Source organism: Bubalus kerabau, chromosome 23, assembly GCF_029407905.1.
Source record: "Bubalus kerabau isolate K-KA32 ecotype Philippines breed swamp buffalo chromosome 23, PCC_UOA_SB_1v2, whole genome shotgun sequence".
In the NCBI taxonomy this organism is placed as follows: domain Eukaryota; kingdom Metazoa; phylum Chordata; class Mammalia; order Artiodactyla; family Bovidae; genus Bubalus; species Bubalus kerabau.
Genome location: NC_073646.1, coordinates 19,832,640 through 19,857,328, shown reverse-complemented (window position 1 = coordinate 19,857,328; position 24,689 = coordinate 19,832,640). Strand labels below are relative to the sequence as shown.

General features: G+C 40.4%; 1 protein-coding gene across 1 annotated transcript in view; it reads left to right on the top strand.

Moving 5' to 3' along the window:
• The window catches only part of DNAH3 (dynein axonemal heavy chain 3), a 242,515-nt gene that overhangs the window by 104,713 nt on the left and 113,113 nt on the right, over nt 1-24,689 (top strand). The window contains exons 35-39 of the mRNA XM_055562073.1: nt 7,310-7,421; nt 8,995-9,236; nt 11,808-11,908; nt 14,502-14,607; nt 18,048-18,177. Of these exons, the coding sequence (XP_055418048.1) occupies nt 7,310-7,421; nt 8,995-9,236; nt 11,808-11,908; nt 14,502-14,607; nt 18,048-18,177 (691 nt within the window). The remainder of the gene's footprint in view (nt 1-7,309; nt 7,422-8,994; nt 9,237-11,807; nt 11,909-14,501; nt 14,608-18,047; nt 18,178-24,689) is intronic.

The following is a 24,689-nucleotide window of genomic DNA, read 5'->3' as shown; positions in this document are numbered from 1 at the left end:
AGTCCACGGAATTCTCCACGCCAGATACTGGAGTGGGTAGCCTTTCCCTTCTCCAGGGGATCTTCCAAACCCAGGGATCAAACCCAGGTCTCCCACATTGCAGCTACAAGGGAAGCCCAAGAATACTGGAATGGGTAGGCTATCCCTTCTCCAGGGGAGCTTCCCGACCCAGGAATCAAACCAGGGTCTCCTGCATTGCAGGCAGATTCTTTACAAACTGAGCTATGAGGGAAGCACCCTCCCAATGATAGAAATTCAGTTCAAACTGTCTTAATCAATAAAAGGGAATTTACTCACCTAACTTGAAAAGTCCAGAGATATGTTGGCCTCGGGCATAGTAGGATACAGATTTTATTTAGATAATGTCATCAGGAATCCATCTCTCTCCATTTCTGGATTCTGCTTCTCTCTGCATGAAAAACTCATTCTCAGGTAGGCCCCCATTAACCTCAGACTTAAATTGTCTCATGTTCAAGTCCAGAAGGAAAAAGAACATCACTCTCAGAGTGTCCTCAGCAAAAAAGTCTCAGGATTAGCTTTGTTTTTTTTTTTTTTTTATTTTTTTTAAATTTTATTTTATTTTTAAACTTTACATAACTGTATTAGATTTGCCAAATATCAAAATGAATCCGCCACAGGTTGGATGGTGTTGATAAAGTCACATGACCATCCCTGAAGCAATTACAAAGATAAGAAGGAGACAGTAATAACCCCACCTCTGCCAGAAGTGGAGATGGAGTCAGAGCCACCCAAGTCAAGTCATGTGGACTGAAACATAAAGTGGTGGTTCCTCAGGGAAAATCAAGGTGCTGTTACTAATACATGAAAGAAGTGTCTCTACAGTCTCAATCTTGGAGAACCTTAGTGAAACTTCACCTAATTTCAGGTTTCCTTCCCTACGATTACTTTCTATGTAAAACTACCTTAAAGACATAAACTGAATAATGTAAGTCTCAAATGCACTTTTTCTGCAGAATCATAGGACAGAACTACAAGGGACCTTAAATGCCATCTGGTGTTTGGCCCCATAAGAACACTGGCATCCAGAGAGGGAACAGATTTGGATTCTTATAGACCTAGTTTCAAATCTCACCCCCTTCCATTTTTTGCTGTGAGATTTTAGACAAGTTAGTTCAACATTCTGAGCCCCAGTTTCCTCATCTATAAAATAAAGACAGTAAAACCTTTCCCACAGAGTAATATTGAGACAAGAAATATGTAAACTGCCAGATATGGTGACTGATTACTGTATCATTGTCAACCCCACCATCTCCACAGACACGCAAAGCATCATCATTTCACAAAATCATATTGTTATTTAGAATCAAAGATCAAGGTTAGGACCCTGGTCTCCACATTCTGAATCAGAATAAAATTTCTAGGAATAAAAATTTTTCCCAGGGCTTCCTTGGTCGCTCAGTGGTAAGGAATCCACCTGCCAGTGCAGGAGACACAGATTCAATCCCTGATCCAGGAAGATCCCACATGCTGCAGAGCAGTTAAGCCCATGAACAACAACTATTGACCCTGAGTTCTAGGAGCCAAAACTATTGAGCCCATGTGCCTCAACTACTGAAGCCCATAAGCTCTCGAACCTATGCTCCACAATAGCAAGAGTCATCGCAATGAGCAGCCCACACACCACAAATAGAGAGTAGCCCTTGCTTGATGCAACTAGAGAAAAGCCCATGAAGCAACAAAGACCCAGCACAGCCAAAAACAAATTAATTAATTTTTTAAAATTACTAAAAAAATTTCCTCTACTCTCTCATTAAGAATATTTTTCCCTACTATGTCATCAAGTCTGGTAGTTTTGACACAACTCATTTAACCCAATATTGAATCCCAATTATTCATTGGGATTTTATAGATGCACTATGTATCAGTTCAGTTCAGTGAGTTGAGTCGCTCAGTTGTGTCTGACTCTTTGTGACCCTATGGACTGCAGCACTCCAGGCTTCCCTGCCCATCACCAACTTCTGGAGCTCACTCAAGCTCATGTCCATCAAGTCAGTAATGCCATCCAACCATCTTATCCCTTGTGGTCCCCTTCTCCTCCTGCCTTCAATTTTCCCCACCATCAGGGTCTTTTCAAATGAGTCAGTTCTTTGCATCAGGTGGCCAAAGTATTGGAGTTTCAGCTTCAGCATCAGTCCTTCCAATGAATATTCAGGACTGATTTCTTTAAGATGGACTGGTTGGATCTCCTTGCAGTCCAAGGGACTCTCAAGAGTCTTCTTCAACACCACAGTTCAAAAGCATCAATTCTTCGGCGCTCAACTTTCTTTATAGTCCAACTCTCACATCCATACATGACTACTGGAAAAATCATAGCTTTGACTAGACAGACCTTTGTTGACAGAGTAATATTAAAAACTGCTTTTTAATATGCTGTCTAGATTGGTCATAACTTTCCTTCCAAGGAGTAAGCATCTTTTAATTTCATGGCTGCAATCACCATCTACAGTGATTTTGGAGCCCAAGAAAATAAAGTCTCTCACTGTCTCCATTGTTTCCCCATCTATTTGCCATGAAGTGATGGGACCAGATGTTAGTTTTCTGAATATTGAGTTTTAAGCCAACTGTCTCACTCTCCTCTTTCACTTTCATCAAGAGGCTCTTCAGTTCCTCTTCGATTTCTGCCATAAGGGTGATGTCATCTGCATATCTGAGGTTATTGATATTTCTCCCAGCAAACTGATTCCAACTTGTGCTTCATCGAGCCTGGCATTTCGCATGATATACTCTGCATATAAGTTAAATAAGAAGGTTGACAATATACAGCCTTGATGTACTCCTTTCCCGAATTGGAACAAGTTTGTTGTTCCATGTCCAGTTCTAACTGTTGATTCTTGACCTGCATGCAGATTTCTCAGGAGGCAGGTCAGGTTGTCTGGTATTACTATCTCTTTAAGAATTTTCCACAGTTTACTGTGATCCACATAGTCAAAGACTTTGGCGTAGTCAATAAGCAGAAGTAGATGTTTTACTGGAACTCTCTTGCTTTTTCGATGACCCAACAGATCTTGGCAATTTGATCTCTGGTTCCTCTGCCTTTTCTAAAACCAACTTGAACATCTGGAATGTCATGGTTCACATACTGTTGAAGCTTGGCTTGGTGAATATTGAGCATTACTTTGCTAGCGTGTGAGATGAGTGCAATTGTGCAGTAGTTTGAGCATTCTTTGGCATTGCCTTTCTTTGGGATTGGAATGAAAACTGACCTTTTCTAGTCCTGTGGCCACTGCTGAGTTTTCCAAATTTGCTGGCATATTGAGTGCAGCATTTTCATAGCATCATCTTTTACGAATTGAAATAGCTCAACTGGAATTCCATCACCTTCACTAGCTTTATTCCTAGTGATGCTTCCTAAGGCCCACTAAACTTTGCATTCCAGGACGTCTGGCTCTAATGAGTGATCACACCATCGTGGTTATCTAGATCATGAAGATCTTTTTTGTACAGTTCTTCCATGTATTCTTTCCACCTCTTCTTAATATCTTCTGCTTCTGTTAGGTCCCTACCATTTCTGTCCTTTATCAAGCCCATCTTTGCATGAAATGTTCCCTTGGTATCTCTAATTTTCTTGAAGAGATCTCTAGTCTTTCCCATTCTGTTGTTTTCCTCTATTTCTTTGCATTGATCACTGAGGAAGGCTTTCTTGTCTGTCCTTGCTATTCTTTGGAACTCTTCATTCAAAGGGGAATATCTTTCCTTTTCTCCTTTGCTTTTCACTTCTCTTCTTTTCACAGCTATTTGTATGACCTCTTCAGACATCCATTTTGCTTTTTTGCATTTCTTTTCCATGGGGATGGTCTTGATCCCTATCTCCTATACAATGACATGAACCTCCATCCATAGTTTATCAGGTACTCTGTCTATCAGATCTAGTCCCTTAAAACTATTTTTCACTTCCACTGTATAATCATAAGGGATTTGATTTAGGTCATACCTGAATGGTCTAGTGGTTTTCCCTACTTCCTTAAATTTAAGTCTGAATTTGGCAATAAGGAATTCATGATCTGAGCCACAGTCAGCTCCCAGTCTTGTTTTTGCTGACTGTATAGAGCTTCTCCATATGTGGCTGCAAAGAATATAATCAATCTGATTTCGGTGTTGACCATCTGGTGATGTCCATGTGTAGAGTCTTCTCTTGTGTTGTTGGAAGAGGGTGTTTGCTATGACCAGTGCATTCTCTTGGCAGAACTCTATTAGCCTTTGCCCTGCTTCATTCTGTACTCCAAGGCCAAATATGTCTGTTACTCCAGGTGTTTCTTGACATCCAACTTTTGCATTCCAGTCCCCTCTAATGAAAAGGACATCTTTTTGGGGTGTTAGTTCTAAAAGGCCTTGTAGGTCTTCATAGAACCATTCAGCTTCAGTTTCTTCAGCGTTACTGGTTGGGGCATAGGCTTGGATCACCATGATATTGAATGGTTTGCCTTGGAAACGAACAGAGATCATTCGTTGTTTTTGAGATTGCATCCAAGTACTGCATTTCGGACTCTTTTGTTGACCATGATGGCTACTCCATTTCTTCTAAGGGATTCCTGCCCACATTAGTAGATATAATGGTCATCTGAGTTAAATTCACCCATTCCAGACCATTTTAGTTTGCTGATTCCTAGAATGTTGACATTCACTCTTGCCATCTCCTGTTTGTGCACTTACAATTTGCCTTGATTCATGGACCTGACATTCCAGGTTCCTATGCAATATTGCTCTTTATAGCATTGGACCTTGCTTCTATCACCAGTCATATCCACAACTGGGTATTATTTTTGCTTTGGCTCCTTCCCTTCATTCTTTCTGGAGTTATTTCTCCACCGATCTCCTGTAGCATATTGGGTACCTACCGACCTGGGGAGTTCCTCTTTCAGTATCCTATCATTTTGCCTTTTCATACTGTTCATGGGGTTCTCAGGACAAGAATACTGAAGTGGTTTGCCATTCCCTTCTCTTAGTGGACCACATTCTGTTAGACCTCTCCACCATGACCCTCCCGTCTTGGGTGGCCCCACACGGCATGGCTTAGTTTCATTGAGTTAGACAAGGCTGTGGTCCATGTGATCAGATTGGCTAGTTTTCTGTGATTATGGTTTCAGTGTGTCTGCCCTCTGATGCCCTCTCGCAACACCTACCATCTCACTTGGGTTTTTCTTACCTTGGACTTACTTTATCACTTATATGTACATTCATAATCCACTTATCTTACTTTTTATGTATTTCAAAGTAATTTGCAGGCCTACAGGTAAACTTTTATATAGTTTAACTATTTTAGTACCAATATTCAAAAACAAAACAAATGAGGAGATCCCTGGTGATCCAGTAGTTAAAAATTCACCTTCCAATACAGGGGACTCAGGTTGAATCCCAGGGTGGGAAGCTAAAATCCTACATGCAGGGCAACTAAGCCTGTGCTTCGTAATGCATGCTGCAATGAAGACCCAGCACAGCCAAAAATATATGTATGGAGTTACCATCTTTTTTGTTATAGTGATAACTTAATAATTCATTTTGGGCTTTGCTGATATCTCAGTTGGTAAAGAATCCACCTGCAATGCAGGAGACCCTGGTTCAATTCCTGGGTCGATAAGATCCCCTGGAGAAGGGTTAGGCTACCCACTCCCGTATTTTTGGCCATCCCATGTGACTCAGCTGGTAAAGAATCTGCCTGCTATGTGGGAGACCTAGGTTTGATCCCTGGGTTGGGAAGATCCCCTGGAGAAGGGAAAAGCTACTCACTCCAGTATTCTGGCCTGGAGAATTCCACAGAAATTCCCCCTGTATAGTCCATGGGGTTGCAAAGAGTAGGACATGACTGAGAGGCTTTCACTTTCAGTAATCTATTTAAAGGTGTGTGAGGAGGAAGGTGAGAGACAATTGAAGCATAAGTGCCTTTCTTCTTTCTAATGCACAGTCAACTCACTTATCTTTATTCTGTCTGAAATGTCTTTCCTACTTGAATGTAAACTTTACTTGATGGTTGGGGATTTTTTTTTGTTGTTGTTTTATCCCCTGTGTCTATAGCATCTAGAACAGTGTCTGGCACATAGTAGGTGTTTAACAAACATTTGCTGACTCACTTTTATTAGTACCTGTACCACCCCTATTGTCTTCATTTAGACCCTCTGTATAACTCACTTCCAAGGTGAAAAATGTGTGTTAGTTGCTCAGTCATGTCTGATTCTTTGCAACTCCATGGATTGTAGCCCCACAGGCTCCTCTGTCCATGGGATTTTCCAGACAAGAATACTGGAGTGGATTGCCATTTCCTCCTCCAGGGAAGGTGAAAAATAATGAGAACATAATCTTTAAAATAAAAAGCTTCATGTACTCCCTTTTTCTGAGAGATTCACAGTTTAGAAGGGAAGAGAAAACATGTCGCATTAATATAAATGACCAAAGCATTTCCATTTCAGCTATCATAGACTACTCATCACAGACAGACAAAACAATTAGAAAAGTCAAAAAATGAGCTTCCACTTCGCTATTGATTCTCAAGGGTAAGGGCTAAATTACATGGAAGGTCATTTGTATTTTACAGCATCTCTCCTGTCTCATAAAATACATTTTAATCTATTGAGAATTCAAATTAAGTCAGAGTAGCATTTAGGCCTTAAGAAAGGAAATTTCCAATAGAAATACAGTTTGCTAAAATGACCACTGTTTCCTTTTCCTCTTTAAAAGCAAGTAGAAATGGTGTAATGGAAAGATTGGCAGCATTGAAATCAGAGGTCCTGTGGTCAAATCCTGGTTTCACCACTGATGAGCTTGGGCAAGTCAGTTAACCTCTCTTGGGCTCAGCGTTCCCACCATTTCAAAGTAGTTAATGATGCCTGGTGGCTCAGTTGGTAAAGAATCCACCTGCGGTGCAGGAGACCTGGGTTCAATCGCTGGGTTGGGAAGACACCCTGGAGGAGGGCATGGCAACCCACTCCAGTATTCTTGCCTGGGGAATCCTCATGGACAGAGGAGCCTGGTGGGCTGCAGTCCATGGGGTGACAAAGAGTCAGACATGACTGAGCGACTAAGCACAGCACACACAGCACAAGACATGCCTGAGTGGATTAAATGAAATGACTTAGGTGAATCACTTCATGTTTAGCACATGGAGAGGTACAGAGTAAATAGTATTTCTCATCCCTTAAAAAATCTGAAATGCACACATATATTATTATTCATCCAAAAGATATTTAAGCAATAGATGAAAAAAACGACTGTAGCCCTCATTCCTTGTTGACTTCTGACTAATTGCAATTCTGGGAGGTTTGGAATGATTAACTTCTTACATGGTGTTTCCTCCCAGATCTACGAGATGATGCTGGTAAGACATGGCTATATGATTGTTGGAGATCCCATGGGTGGCAAGACCTGTGCTTATAAAGTGTTGGCTGCGGCTCTGGGTGATTTATACGAAGGTAAAACTCACATCCCTGACTTCCAGGAAGAACAGGTGTCCCCACTTAGTTGACTGGTTCAAGAGAGATGATGCTAGGCTGTTAGCTTTGCCATCCCTGGATTGTGACATTAGAGCCAGAAATAGAACATGGCACACAGGGGTCTGCAGGCAGAAAATAAAGAGAGCGAGAGCTTCTAACGGGGTTTTATGTGCACCATTAGGCTGGAGGAATTTTCTCAAATGCTGAACTGTGGTTTCTCCAAAAGCTTCCCAGTGAGAGGGAAACTCCTGCCACTCACTTGCCTAAACAAAATTGTTCTAAAAACAGATCACTGCATGGTTTCTGTTTTCTTTCCATCCTTCTTTGCCTCTTTCTTTGTCTTCCCTGTCCCTTTTTTTCTGCCTCTCATTCTCCCTCTCTCCCATCCACTCTGCTTCCCTCCCTCCCTCCTCCTTTCCTTCCTTTCATTTAATGTAGAAGAAAGGCCTCAGACTTTTGAATCAGACACAGACCTTGGGCAAGTTACTAAACCTCTCTTTGCCTCTGTTTTCCCTGAGGAATCATTGTGATAATGGGATCATTGTGATAATTAAATTAGTTCATACAGGTAAATAACTTAGCACAGTGTCTACTCAATAAACAAAAGCTATGTCTTTTGCCAGAGAAACAGTTTGGGGGTTTTCCTTTTATAAAACACAAAGCTGTGGTTTTGAAAAGCAGTGCCTCGCTCTGCCCGTGTTTACACAATCCCTTCCAGTGTGCTTTGCTTTAATATTTTTTGTAATAATGAGTTACTGTTGGATTTTTGAGATTTTTGTTTTCAGCACTGACTTGACATTAAAAACTAATTTGCGCATTTCCAACTTAAATAGTAATTTAGGTATTGAATATAGTCTAGGAAACTAAATGAAGAGAAAGGAGGCTACCCCATTGTCTTTGCCTCAGGATTCTGCAGGAACAATTCTTTATTTAGTTCATGGTTCATGCACTCCAGTTTTTCCTTACTTTGAAGGATCATGTAAAAGTGTGGTTACTTTCTGTTATTACATATGATGTACCATCCATCAGCCTGTGTATTCCAGTTCAGTCCTGGTGCTCTATTCTCAGGGAACACTTATTGAGCAATGAAATAAGAGGTTCCAGGCCTTAGCTAGCCCTTCAGATAGAGGAAAAGGAAAGTAACCATCTTTTACCTGTCAGTTGTTTCCTCATCTCAAGTCAAAGTCAAGGTTCTAGGGTAGCCATGAAAGCCAGATACATAAAGAGACCTGATTATATGGCATCTCTCTCCTTTACTGCCTGAGTTATTTTAGGCCCAGACAGACTTTATTTAGATCTGAATGGCTCATTTGACTTGTTTGAAATGAGCATCAGAAGACAATATGGTGAGAAACTAATAGCTGTAATAACCTAACAGTTTAAGGCATTGCCTATCCAGTTATCCCAATTTTTATACAGACTGAGTATAAATTTTATAAGGACTATCCTTGGATGGCATGCTGATAAATTTGTTTGACCTTTTAGATGGCATTGACTCTTGTCTAAAGTTTCACCAGAAACTTTGTGACTTGTGTTGAACCTTCTTGTCCAGCCAAACAGATGGAAGAGTTTGCTGTGGAGTATAAGATCATTAATCCCAAGGCTATCACCATGGGGCAGCTGTATGGGTGCTTTGATCAAGTGAGCCATGAATGGACAGATGGTGTCCTTGCCAATGCTTTCCGAGAGCAAGCATCTTCTTTGTCTGATGACCGCAAGTGGATTATATTTGATGGGCCAGTGGATGCTGTTTGGATTGAAAATATGAACACTGTTCTGGATGACAATAAAAAGGTACCTTTCTGATACCACTTTTACATGGATGGGGAATAAACTCTTTTACTGAAGTGTGATTGATCAGGATATATAATGTATACACTTATTTACACTGAGAATAAATGCCACATAAGAAAGTAACAGTTATCAATTCATGAATTATACTTTTGTTTTTACCTATAGTGGGTAAGTTGAGTGTGTTTTGAGATACTGTTGTATAATGGTTAAAAGCCTTGGTTCTGGCTTTAAATTGGACTACTAGCTTTACAACTGAGCAAGTTGGGCAAGTCACATAACTTCTCTGAACCGATTTCTTCATTTGTTAAAAAGGTAGTAATAAAATAGGGGTGTTGCTAATTAAGATAGTCCATACAAAGCACCTGATATATGGGATGTATTTTGGTTATCCATTGCTGTATAAATAAAGATGCAAACTATCTTAATACTTAGTGGCTTAACTTTGCTCGTGATACTGTAGATTATAAATTTTGAAAAGGCTCAAAAGGGCTAAGCTAATCCTCATGATGTCATCTGGGGTGGCTAGGGCTAGAGGAGCCACATCCATGGTAGCTTCTTCACTCAGTTTTTGGGAGCTCTTTCCTCCTTGACTTGTCTGTCTCTCTGTAACTCTCTGTCTCTGTCTCTCTCTCTCTCTCTCTGCCTCTCTTTCTCTCAAATAGCATCTTATCCTCCAGGCCTGTCCACGTGACTTGGGCTTAAAATTTGGTGGTCTTGGAGTAGTGGCACTCCTTACCTGGTGGTTGATTTGCAAGAGGCAGGAAATTAAAATCTCTACTTGGAACTCAAACAGCATTACTTTCTCTGAATTTTGTTAAGTCAAAGAAGTCACAGAACCTTTCCAGATTCAAGAAAGTAGAGAAGTAGATGCCACCTCTTGATGGAGGTGGGTGAGATCACGCTGCAAAAGTACACGTGGGTTAGCAGACATTGCAGCAGTCTTTGGAAGATACGTTCTGCCTACTGCAGTAAGCGTAGTGGCAAAGAGCTTAGTCTCTGGAGCTGGACAGCCTGGGTTCAGATCCTATCTTACCACTCAGCAGTCATGTAACCTTAGGAAAGCTATACCTATACCTCAGTTGCATCATCTGTAAAATGAGGATAATAGTGTCTGTGTTATAATATTGTTAGCAAGATTAGATAAATTAATATTTACAAACTACTTATAATAGTGCCTGTCATGTAGCAAGTGCTATATAAGGGTTAAAATAAAATAAAATCATATTTATCACCATTTCAAAGGAAGAGTTTTTTTTTATTTTATTATATTCATTTTTTTCTTCTGTTTATTTATTTATTTATTTTACTTTACAATATTGTATTGGTTTTGCCATACATTAACTTGAATCAAGGAAGATTTCTTACACTGACTATACTTCCTTATCAAATCAAAATATATTTTCCAACTGCATTTACATTTTGCAAGACTGAGTCATGCTCAACAATGGAAAGCTTAATTATCCAAATTACACACATATACTAGTAATAGCATGTTCATAATTTTGATTATATAACATATAAATATAGAAGTGAGTTTTATTCCATGATATGGACTATGTTATGTAAACTAATTGTACGCATGTATTGGTTGGTCTTGAGATCAGAAGTATAAAGAGTCAGTGAAATTCCTGATGGCTCTTCTCAGCTCTGAATGAAATCAAGCTACTGTCACAGCTATGGGTCTATTTTACTTTTCTTGATATTCAGAGATGACACTGTTAGTGGTGTTAGTCCATAACAGCTGTGACCTTTCTGGGGTTGCAAGTAATGACCTGATTACAGACATGTTTGATGTGGGTCAGGTAATTTGCAAGAAGCTCTTTAGACACCAACTTAGGAGGAGAAACATGGAGCAATGGAATTTCTTCTTTTCCCCTGAGAGACCAAGGCCTCAAGCCATCTTAGGACTTAAACATCTCACTTTAACCCATGTTGGGAAATGAGCAGCAGTGCCACAGACTTAGTGTATATACTCAGAGGCTGTCCTGTATATTTGCACTGCTTTCTGTAGGGATATACCTGCTAAACACTAGGGCTTCTAATGATCTTTCCATTTCAAAAATGATATCGAGATATTCTTATCACTCTAACCCTGGACCAGTCCCTGAAGGATTCCAGAAGGAGTCTTTGTGGGAAACTTGAAAAAATAAAATAGGATGCCAGTGTGCAATTAAGTTCTGTGTTAAACACTGAGGAAGGAACCATGACACTAGCTGTAATCTGATAATTTCTAGATTCTTCATCTAAGGCTGCCATTCAGTGGTTCTTTGACTTCCCTATTTAACATTACATCTCACCAGACACAGCATTCTCCAAAGCATTTTCATCCTTGTATAGCCTATATATTTTGCTTATCATCTGTTCTTCCCAGCAGAATGCAGAGCTCAAGAGGACAGGAATTTTTTTGTCTGTTTTATTCTGCATAGCTAGCATCGTGCCTGGCACAGAGTAGGTGCTCAAGAAACGTTTGTTGAATGAATTCAAACCATCTCTGTCTCCACTGAGGCCTTTTATTTGCAGATAGAATTCAACCCATTTGCTGCCCTCTACCCCTCTGCTTTGTACTTTCAGCTGTGTTTAATGAGTGGAGAGATTATCCAGATGAGTCCTAAGATGAGTCTGATTTTCGAGCCGGCTGACCTGGAACAGGCCTCCCCAGCCACTGTGAGTAGGTGAGTCAGCTTGCATGGGCCCCCTGAGGTAAGGTGAAGCCTCAGTAGCCCTAAGCAGGAGGAAAAGCTCTAAAAATCCACAAATATGATTAAATTCTAGCAGATCACCTATATTACCTTTTGTCAGACTTTGTCGTAAAATCAGTCCTCAATCCACACTGCTGGTAGGAATACAAAATCAGGCAAACACTTTGGATAAGATGCTTTTGAACTGTGGTGTTGGAGAAGACTCTTGAGAGTCCCATGGACTGCAAGGAGATCCAACCAGTCCATCCTAAAGGAAATCAGTCCTGAATATTCATTGGAAGGACTGATGATGAGGCTGAAACTCCAATACTTTGGCCACTTGATGTGAAGAACTGACTCATTTGAAAAGACCCTGATGCTGGGAAAGATTGAAGGTGGGAAGAGAAGGGGACGACAGAAGATGAGATGGTTGGATGGCATCACCAGTGCGATGGACAAGAGTTTGAGTAGGCTCGAGGAGTTGGTGATGGACAGGGAAGCCTGGCATGCTGCAGTCCATGGGGTCGCAGAGTCAGACACGACTGAGTGACTGAATTGAACTACTTCCTAAAGTTTAACCTTCATATGCCCTGCTGCTGCTGCTGCTGCTAAGTCACTTCAGTTGTGTCCGACTCTGTGCGACCCCATAAACGGCCTCCCACCAGGCTCCTCTGTCCCTGGGATTCTCCAGGCAAGAACACTGGAGTGGGGTGCCATTTCCTTCTTCAATGCATGAAAGTGAAAAGTGAAAGTGAAGTCACTCAGTCGTGTCCGACTCTTAGCGACCTCATGAATTGCAGCCTACCAGGCTCCTCCGTCCTATGGCTGAGCAATTCTGCTTGTGAGTATATACTGAAAATAAACTTGTGCCCATGTACAACAGGAGACATGTACCAGAATTTTCAGAGCAGCATGATTCACAATAACACTTAGAAATGACCCAAATGCCTATTAATAGGAAAGAATTAGAAAGTATAATAAAATCACAGATTGTAGTATTTGTATGTCATTCAAAATAAGTGAACTGTACTGATAAATGTCTTTATAGATAAGTCTTAATAAAATTAAAGATAAAATCTAAGCAGTATTATATATAAAAGTAAGCCTATAGGGCGTTTCTGGTGGCTTAGTAGTAAAGAATCCACCTGCCAATGCAGGAGACATGGCATTGAACCCTGATCTGGGAAGATCTCACATGCCCCAGGGCAACTAAGCCCGAGTGCCACAGCTACTGAGCCTGTGCTCCAGAGCCCAGGAGCCACAACTACTGAAGCCCACATGCCTAGAGCCCACGCTGCACAGCAAGAGGGGCCGCTGCAATGAGAAGCTTGTGCACCGCAACTAGAGAGCAACCCCTCACTCGCCACAACTAAAGAAAAGCCTTCACAGCAACGAAGACCTAACCCAAACAAAAATAAATAATAAATATTTTTTAAAATGCAAGAAAAGTAAGCCTGTAATATTACATGCAGCATAGTATCCCCTTTTAAATTATTAAACCCAACTAAACAACTAAATATGTGTATGTATATAAAACCATAAGAAGGTAAGAAATCAAAGGACCAGTGAATGTGAGATTCAAGATTCTGTGTAATCTAGGTGGGGAAAGCCAGGGGGATAGGATAAGGGAGACTTTATAATTAGATAAAGGTTATTGTCAAAACCGTAGCTTCTGTGTGGGTGTTGGGTTCATGGACACTGATTACATTATTGAAAACAATTAACTAAGAAAGGTCATGCATGGGCTAATGATGAGTGTGCAGAGGATAATAATTAATCCAATCATGTGCCTCCCAGTCCACAACAAATAAAATAATAAAATAAAAATAAGCTCACATTCCCAAAGGCAATGTAAGGGAGTAGAAAGAGCACATGGCAAGTTAGACCAGCCTGGGTTCCCACCTTGAACACACCATTTGCTAGCTGTGTGACCTCTTCCAAGTCAATAAGCCTCTCTGAGCTAGTGTCTCCTCATGTCTAAAATGTAAACCATAAAGAGGAATATTTAGAAATGAAGGCCATTAAGACTTAGCATAGTGGCTGACACATAGTAGGTGCTGAATAAATGGTAGCCAGTGTTAGTAACAAAGAGGAGTGTGCCTAGATATAACAGAATGGGGAAAAACTTGCTAAATACAATGTTACATGTCAGTACATGGTAATGTACTAACATTATGAAAATTATAAGAGTAGTTTTCATTGATTAAGAGTGTTCTGTATGCTAGACATAGTGCCAAATTCTTTACTGGCCTTTCATTTAACCATTATAATAATCTTATAAGCTGCTTATTTTTATATTCTTCAATTTACAGACAAGGACACAAATTCAGAGACAGAAAAGAAATTTTTCCGAGGTCACTCAATTAGTAGGATCCGGGGCTGAGATTTGAAAACAGGTCTCTGATTCTCAAGACCCCACTTTTAGCACTGGTTTCTACCCTTTTCCTGGCAAAATCTGTGCATCTTTCCTTTGGCTTGGAGCTGGTGAAAGTCTGTTCTCCAACTCAAGCTCCAGCCTGTTTACCTCACCCCTACGTGCTTGGGAGCCCAATGTGAACCAGGATGGTCCTCTGTTTGTGCTTGCCAGGTGTGGGATGATCTACATGGAACCCCATCAGCTAGGCTGGAAGCCCCTGAAGGATTCCTACATGGATACCCTGCCTTCCAGTCTCACTGAGGAGCACAAGGAATTGGTGAGACCCTCTGGTCCCTTTCCTTTCTGTCCTTCCTTGTCTCCTGACTTCTCATCTCAAAGGCCTTCTAGGATCGTTTTCACGTTCGTAATTACGGAAGGCAAGGAGCGGCAGGAAATTCCCTGATTGTCCCCAATTACCTTGCTTTCTGGCTTCTTGCCATTATTATTTTATTTTATTTTGCATGTGGAGCTGGAATTCTGTAGTCAATTTCTGCTTTCTCTTCCATCCTCTCCGTTACTTTTTGACTCCTCAGTGGAGAATTCTGGTGCTTGAGAAATGTTCTATATGATTACTGGGATGTCACCCCTTGACCCTTTGTCCACCAGCAGAAATGCCTCTGGAAGTTGCTCTAGAGGTGTACCAGGTTAGGAAGATCTGTGTTCTTCTTTTTCCTGCCACTTCCCATCCCTGTAACCTAGACGCCATACCTCCTAAATCTAGAGAGCTAAAACCAGTGAGAAATTCTCTTAGCGCAGCTAGTAAGAGTGTCCATTTTCTTCTTCCCTCCCTAAAAGAGGTGTGAATGTTCAGGTTAGAGTAGAACACACAGATGATGGAAGTAGAAAGGGAGAATGAGTGCTTATGGTACTTCTTGCCTTTTGCTGCATTAACAGGGTTGCCTAGTAAAGTTTCCCATGGAAGAAGCCAAGAAGGATTTGAGTTAGATTCACTTCTCACTGTAGAAATGCTCTGGGGATCTGCATGTCCAGACAGACACATGTCCAGATGCATAGTCAGAAGCCAGTCTACACATGCACAGGAAGCCTTCACAGACTTCCCAGTGTCCTCAGTAGTCTAACTTCTTACCAGGACTTCTGAGATTGTGATTCCACCCAGCCTGCCCCTCCAGCCTCATCACCTACACTCCTCTCAGGCTCAGCTTATTACCTTCCAGCCCTAGGGTCTTGTTTCCATTCCTAGAAAATCCCAGATTTTACCTCCTCAAGGTTTTTGCACTTTTTATTCCTCTTCTGGAAATCTTGCCCCATTTAGTCTCATAAGGGTTGATTCACCTTTGCCACCCAGGTCTTAGCATAAAGCCCCGCTTCTCCAAGAAGTCTTCCCTGACCACCCTATTAAACCCTTCTTGTTTTATCCAATTGTAATACATTTATTTGTTTCCTACTAGTACATTCCAGGATTTGTAAATACTTAAGTCAGTTCCTTGCTTGTTTAATTATTTATTGTCTCCCCTGCCCCTGAGACTGTAAACCATGAGAACAGAGACCTTGTCTCTCTTGTTCATCATTTATCCTTAGCACCGATCACACTGCATTTAGTAGATGCACAATAAATACTTGCTGACTGAGTACCACATATCCAAGTACTCATACACAGTCATTGTTGTTTAGTCACTTAATCGTATCCAACTCTTTGCAACCCCATGGACTGTAGCACACCAGGCTTCCTTATCCTTCACTATATCACAGAGTTTGCTCAAACTCATGTCCATTAACTCAGTAATGCCATCCAACCATCTGATCCTATGTCACCCCCTTCTCCTCTTGCCCTCAATCCTTCCCAGCATTAGGGTCTTTTCTAATGAGTTGGCTCTTCACATCAGGTGGCCAAAGTATTGCAACTTCAGCTTTAGCAGGGGATTTCCTTTAAGATTAACTGGTTTGATCCCCTTGCTGTCCTAGGAACTCTTAAGAGTCTTCTCCAATACCACAGTTCTAAAGCATCAATTCTTTGGCACTCAGTCTTCTCTACAGTCCAACTCTCACATCTGCACATGACTGCTGGAAAAACCATAGCTTTGACTTTATGGACCTTTGTCAGCAAAGTACTGTCTCTGCTTTTTAATACACTGTCTAGGTTTGTCATAGCTTTTCTCCCAAGGAGCAGTCATCTTTTAATTTCATGGCTGCAGTTACCATCTGCAGTGATTTTGGAGCCCAAGAAAATAAAGTCTGTCATTGTTTCCCCATCTATTTGCCATGAAGTGATGAGACCGGATGCCATGATCTTAGTTTTTTTAATGTTGAGGGTTTTTTAATTTATTTTTTTATTGAAGGATAATTATTTTACAGAATTTTGTTGTTTTCTGTCAAACCTCAACCTGAATCAGCCATAGGTATACATATATCCTCTCTCTTTTGAACTTCTCTCCCATCGAATGTTGAGTTTTAAGGCAGCTTTTTCACTCTCCTCTTTCACCTTCATCATGAGGCTCTTTAGTTCCTCCTCACTTTCTACCATTAGGATGGTGTCATCTTCATATCTAAAATTGATAATATTTCTCCTGACAATCTTGATTCCAGCTTATGATTCATCCAGCCCAGTGTTACTCATGATCTACTCTGCAGATGTTAAATAAGCAGAGTGACAATATACAGCCTTGATGTACTCCTTTGCCAATTTTAAACCAGTCCATTGTTTCATGTCCGATTCTAGCTGTTGCTTCTTGACCTGCACACAGGTTTTTCAGGAGACAGGTAAGGTGGTCTGGTATTCCTATCTCTTTAGGAATTTTCCAGTTTGTTGTGATCCACACAGTCAAAGGCTTTAGCCTAGTCAATGAAGCAGAAGTAGATGTTTTTTGGGAATTCTCTTGCTTTTTCTATGATCCAGCAAATACTGGCAATCTGATCTCTGGTTCCTCTGGCTTTTCTAAATCCAGCTTGTATATCTGGAAGTTCTTGGTTCATGTACTGCTGAAGCCTAGCTTGAAGGATTTTGAGCATTACTTCCTAGCCTGTGAGATGAGTGCAACTGTGCCATAGTTTGGACATTTTCTTTAGCATTGCCCTTCTTTGGGATTATACATAGAAAAGCATCTATACATTTATATATGCACACATATCCACATATAATCACCTATGAGTGTATTTATTTAATGATGACCTGCCTACTTACAAAAAAATAACAACATAATTTTCAGTAAGAGTCACAAAGTTTAAGAAAAAACACTAAAGTAAGAGGAGAAAATCAAGTAATTTCTTCTGAAGAGTAAGTGGGTAGGGAGCAGAGCCAAGAGATAAGAATCATCATACCCACCAGTAAGTATGTACATACATACATATATGTGGGGAATTACTGAAAATAAGCCCGGACCTCTCAGTGTCCACTTTCTACAGGAGTCCTGCCTTATAAATGCCAGTCAGTCATTTCCAAATCAGTTGTTTAGAATTCCTAACATTTTTCTATAGAAAAGTCAGATATAGTGGCTCCTGGAACCTAAAACTGTTTCATGCATCCTGTAGCTGACCCATAGTGGCTCCAAGCTTTTCTTCCGTATTCAGCTCAGTAGAACGGGAGGAGTGGGCATAATCAGTGGACTGCACGTTAAATAGGAACTGGGGGCACAGGTCTTGTTGCCTATGGATTTTCTTCACTATACCTAGACTCAAAAATCATCAGTAGTCTTATCTTCAGCCTCCTTGAGGTGTACCAAGTTCTTAAACACACTTGTTAATGTCAAATTTTACTCTTAGGTCAATGACATGTTCATGTGGCTTGTCCAGCCCTGCCTTGAATTTACTCGCCTTCACTGTAAATTTGTGGTCCAAACATCTCCCATCCACCTTGCCTTCTCAATGATGAGACTGTACTCCTCTCTTCTTGGTAAGTACTTCCCTACAATTCTTAAGCCAAACGAGGGTATGCCTTGGCTATTTTTATACCCCCACCCCTGCTAGTCCCCCTATAAGTTACAATGAGACCAGCATTTTGGTCAAGAACAAACAAGTCTTTTGAGTGTACATAGTAGAGTTTGCTGGAAAGAGTCCACATATTTTGGCTTAATCTTTCATTGACTTCCTGGGTATTCTTGTGCATATTAGCCCATTTTTCCTCAGGCTTAGATTCTTCCAGACAATGGGAATAATAATTCCTGTTCCTCTTTACCTATCAGGGACATCCTGGAGGAAAATGAATTTAGATGGCATGTGTAAATGTCTGTCAGAAAAAAGATTCTGAAAAGAGTAAAATAGGAAGTTTTCCCCATGTTAAAAAGTTTACTAATGCATATATACGGAATTTAGAAAGATGGTAACAATAACCCTGTATACGAGAGCAAAAGAGACACTGGTGTATACAACAGTCTTTTGGACTCTGTGAGAGAGGGAGAGGGTGGGAGGATTTGGGAGAATGGCATTGAAACATGTATAATATCATATATGAAACGAGTCACCAGTCCAGGTTCGATGCACGATACTGGATGCTTGGAGCTGGTGCACTGGGACGACCCAGAGGGATGGTATGGGGAGGGAGGAGGGAGGAGGGTTCAGGATGGGGAACACATGTATACCTGTGGCAGATTCATTTTGATATATGGCAAAACCAATACAATATTGTAAAGTTAAAAAATAAAATAAAAATAAAATATGGAATAACACACACACAAAAGTTTACATTAAAAAAAATCTGAATTCACAAAACACATACATACACTATAAGAAAACTTATCACTTTAGTCTCCAGAACTATGGAACTACTCCAGGACATGGAGAACCACTGGTTTAAATGAATCATTGTTTTAAATGTCCTGGAGAAGTTCTCTATAGCTGTCTCACACAAATCAAATTTCACAGAATTCTACTGGAAATGACAGAATATATGTTAATCTGGAGAACTTTTCAGTTCAGTTCATTCACTCAGTTGTGTCCGACTCCTTGTGACCCCATGGACTACAGCACACCAGGCCTCCCTGTCTATCACCAACTCCTGGAGTTTACTCAGACTCATGTCCATTGAGTCAGTGATGCGATCCAACCAACTCAGCCTCCGTCGTCCCCTTTTCCTCCCACCTTAGCATCCACATATAAGTGATATCATACAGTATTATCTTTCTCTGTCAACTTATTTCACTTTAGCATAATGCCTTCCCAGTCCATCCATGAAGCTGCAAATTGCAGAATTTCATTCTTGTTTATGGTTGTACATTATTCCATTATGTATGTATAGCACATCTTCATCCATTCATCTTTTGATGAACACTTAGGTTGCTTTTATATCTTGGCTATTATGAATAATGCGGCTATGAACATTGGGTGCATGTATCTTTTTGAATTCGTGTTTTTGTTTTTTTTTCAGTATATATCTAGGAATGGAACTACTGAGTCATCAGACAGTTCAGCTGCTCAGTCGTGTCTGATTCTTTGTGACCACATAGACTGCAGCACGTCAGGCTTCCCTGTCCATCACCAACTCCCAGCTTGCTCAAACTCATGTCCATCAAGTTAGTGATGCCATCCAACCATCTCATCCTCTGTCATCCCCTTCTCCTCCCGCCTTCAATCTTTCCCAGCATCAGGGTCTTTTCCAATGAGTTAGATCTTTGCATCTGGTGGCTGAAGTATTGGAGTTTCAGCTTTAGTATCAGTCCTTCCAATGAATAGTCAGGTCTGATTTTCTTTAGGATGGACTGGTTGGATCTCTTTGCAGTCCAAGGGACTCTCAAGAGTCTTCTCCAACACCACAATTCAAAAGCATCAATTCTTCAATGCTCAGCTTTCTTTATAGTCCAACTTTCACATCCATACACGACTACTGGAAAAGCCTTAGCTTTGACTAGATGGATCTTTGTTGGCAAAGTAATATTTCTGCTTTTTAATATGCTGTCTAGCTTGGTCATAACTTTTCTTCCAAGGAGTAAGTGTCTTATAATTTTATGGCTGCAGTCACCATCTGCAGTGATTTTGGAGCCCAAAAAAATAAAGTCTGACACTGTTTCCACTGTTTCTCCATCTATTTCCCATGAAGTGATGGTACCAGATGCCATAATGTTAGTTTTCTGAATGTTGAGTTTTAAGCCAACTTTTTCACTCTCCTCTTTCACTTTCATCAAGAGGCCCTTTAGTTCTTCTTCACTTTCTGCCATAAGGGTGATATCATCTGCATAGCTGAGGTTATTGATATTTCTCCTGGCAATCTTGATTCCAGCTTGTGCTTCACCCAGCCTAGTGTTTCTCATGATGTACTCTACATACAAGTTAAATAAGCAGGGTGACCATATACAGCCTTGACGTTCTCCTTTTCCTATTTTGAAATAGTCTGTTCCATGTCCAGTTCTAACTGTTGCTTCCTGACCTGCATACAGATTTCTCAAGAGGCAGGTCAGGTGGTCTGGTATTCCCATCTCTTTCAGAATTTCCACAAGTAGTTGTGATCCACACAGTCAAAGGCTTTGGCATAGTTAATAAAGCAGAAATAGGTGTTTTTCTGGAACTCTTTTGCTTTTTCAATGATCCAACGGGTGTTGGCAATTTGATCTCTGGTTCCTCTGCCTTTTCTAAAGCCAGCTTGAGCATCTGGAAGTTCACAGTTCATGTATTGCTGAATCCTGGCTTGGAGAATTTTGAGCATTACTTTACAAAGCGTGTGAGATAAGTGCAATTGTGCAGTAGTTTGAGCATTCTTTGACGTTGCCTTTCTTTGGTATTGGAATGAAAACTGACCTTTTCCAGTCCTGTGGCCACGGCTGAGTTTTCCAAATTTGCTGGCATATTGAGTGCAGCACTTTCACAGAATCATCTTTTAGGATTTGAAATAGCTCAGCTGGAATTCCATCACCTCCACTAGCTTTGTTCGTAGTCATGCTTCCTAAGGCCCACTTGACTTCACATTCCAGGATGTCTGGCTCTAGGTGACTGATCACACCATCATGATTATCTGGGTCACAAAGATCTTTTTTGTACAGTTCTTCTGTGTATTCTTGCCACCTCTTAATATCTTCTGCTTCTGTTAGGTTCCTACCATTTCTGTCCTATATTTTGCCCATCTTTGCATGAAATGTTCCCTTGGTATCTCTAATTTTCTTGAAGAGATCTCTAGTCTTTCCCATTATATTATTTTCCTCTATTTCTTTGCACTGATCACTGAGGAAGGCTTTCTTATCTGTCCTTGCTATTCTTTGGAACTCTGCATTCAATTGGATGCCATTTCTTTCTCAAGATAACACATAATTCAAAATGATGGTGAATCTTCCTACAGCTTCTACTCCATGAACATATTTTCTCAGCCCATTTCTTCCAGAGGCATATAGGTGTATATTTTTTAAAAAGAATAAATTGGAAATAGTTGAGCCAGAGACTCTCTTTAACCAAATATTAAAATTAAAACTACAGACAGTATTTGTAGAAGCACATGCGTTACATACATTATAATATATTTGTATTTTTATTTGTAAATTTTTCATACTTTCCCAAGCTCCTTTCACTGTCCTTATATAGTATTTCCTCCAGGAAAGAAGGCACCAGCATGAGAAATGGGTTTATTGTCTACAGTCCTGTGTAGCCTCACTCTTGTCTTCCTGAATCTATAACTGTGAATCCTCTCAGGAGTGCTGAAATACACACAACTGCTAAAAACTGGGGAATAGGGATTTCCCTGGTGGTCCAGTGGTTAAGAATTCATGCTCCTGATGCAGAGGGCCCAGATTCCATCCCTGGTCAGAGAACTAGATTCCGAATCCCAAACAAAGTTCTTGATGCTGCCAAAAAATAAAAAAAAAACTGGGGCATAGGTTTAAATTTGATTTTGGAACTATAACATTTAACACTGTCAATGTTAAAATGCAAGAACATGGTAGCTGTGATTAGCAAAAACTTGAGATAAGGAACACTGAATACAGTTTTAGCTTTTATTTTGAAATAATTTTGAATTTAAAGAAAACTTAGCAAAAGAATGTAGAATTACATATGCTCTTTACTTAGATTTCTTTAATGTTAACATCTTATATAACCAAGGAACAATTATCATAATAAGGAAATTAACATTGATACTATACTATTTTATGCATTTTATCTGAATTTCACATTTTTCCACAAATTTTTATGTTCCAAGATCCAATTCAAAATGCCACGTTGTACTTAATTGTTGTATCTTCTTGGTCTCCTACAAGCTATGATAGTTCTTCTGCCTTTCCTGATATTCATAACCTTGTCATTTGGTGAATACTGCCCAGTTATGTTTCTTAATACTTCTCAATTTACATTTGCCTGTTGTTGTTGTTCAGTTACTCACTCATGTCCCACTTTTTGCAGCCCCACAGACTTCAGCATGCCAGGCTTCCCTGTCCTTCACCATCTCCCTGAGCTTGCTCAAACTCATGTCCATTAAGTCAGTGATGCCTTCCAACCATCTTGTCCTCTGTCATCCCCTTCTCCTGTCTTCAATCTTTCCCAGCATCAAGGTCGTTTCCAATGAGTCAGCTCTTCTCATAAGGTGGCCAAAGTATTGGAGCTTCAGCTTCAGCATCAGTCCTTCCAATACATATTCAGGGTTGATTTCCTCTAGGATTAACTGGTTGGATCTCCTTGCAGTCCAAGGGACTATCAAGAGTCTTCTCCAGAACCACAGTTCAAAAACATCATTTCTTCAGTACTCAGCCTTCTTTATGATCCAACTCTCAAATCCATACATGACTACTGCAAAAACCACTGGCTTGACTAGATGGACCTTTGTTGGCAAAGTAATGTCTCTGCTTTTTAATATGCTGTCTAGGTTGGTCATAGCTTTTCTTTCAAGGAGCAAGTGTCTTTTAATTTCATGGCTGCAGTCACCATCTGCAGTGGTTTTGGAGCCCAAGAAAATAAAGTCTGTCATTGTTTCCATTGTTTCCCCATCTATTTGCCATGAAATGATGGGACCAGATGCCATGATCTTAGTTTTTTGAATGTTGAGTTTTAAACCAGCTTTCTCACTCTCCTCTTTCACCTTTATCAAGAGGCTCTTTAGTTCCTCTTCGCTTTCTGCCATAAGGGTGGTGTCATCCACATATCTGAGGTTATTGATATTTCTCCCAGCAATCTTGCCAGTTTTCCTAGTTTTGTCATAATTAGACTAAGATTGTGATTTTTTAAAAAAATTGAAGTATAGTTGATTTGCATTATTATATGTTTCAGGTGTACAGCTTAGTGATTCACAATTTTTAAAGATTATATTTCATTTAAAGTTGTTTTAAAACATTGGCTATATTTCCTGTGTTGTACAATATATCATTGTAATTTATCTGTTTTATACATAGCAGTCCAAAGCTCTTAAACACCAGCCACTGTCGTGCCCCTCCCCTGTCCCTCTTCCCAGTGGCAACCACTAGTTTGTTTTCTGCAAGTCCATATCTTTTCACTAGTTTGTTATAGTTTTAGATAAGAAATAACATACAGTATTTGTCTTTTTGTCTGACTTATCCTACTAAGAATAATAACCTCCAAGTCCATCCATGTTGTTGTAAATGGCAAAATTTCATTCATTTTTATGACCAAGTAGTATTCCATTGTGTGTGTGTGTGTATGTGTATATGCATACATATATGTATATATAGTCTTATTTAGCAATTCATCAATGGCACCCCACTCCAGTACTCTTGCCTAGAAAATCCCATGGATGGAGGAGCCTGGTAGGCTGCAGTCCATGGGTTCGCTAAGAGTCGGACACGACTGAACGACTTCACTTTTACTTTTCACTTTCCTGCATTGGAGAAGGAAATGGCAACCCACTCCAGTACTCTTGACTGGAGAATCCCAGGGACGGGGGAGCCTGGTGGGCTGCCGTCTATGGGGTCACACAGAGTCAGACACGACTGAAGTGACTTAGCGGCTAGCAACTCATCTGTGGATAAAGACTTAGGTTGCTTCCATATCTTGGCTATTGTAAGTAATGCTGCTATGAACATTAAGAGCATGTATCATTTTGAACTTGTGTTTCGTTTTTCTCAGATATATATCCAGGAGTAAACCCTGGATCATATGGTAGTTCTATTTTTAGTTTTTTGAGGAACCTCCATACTATTTCCCACAGTGGCTGCACCAATAAACATACCCACTAACAGAGTACAGAGGTTCCCTTTTCTCCACTAATCCCACTAATCTCCACTACAGGGTTCTACCCAGAAATTGCCTCGCATTTGTCTTTTAATTTTTATTCCAAATACAGCAACCTATATTGGGAAGTGGTTTTAGTGCATGGTGAGTAAGGCTCACCTGGAGTACCAGTTAGCTGATCACCAGTGAAGTTACTCATTTGTGTCTGACTCTTTGTGATCCCATGGACTGTTGCCTACCAGGCTCCTCCATCCATGGAATTTCCCAGGCAAGAGTACTGGAGTGGATTTCCATTTCCTTCTCCAGGGGATC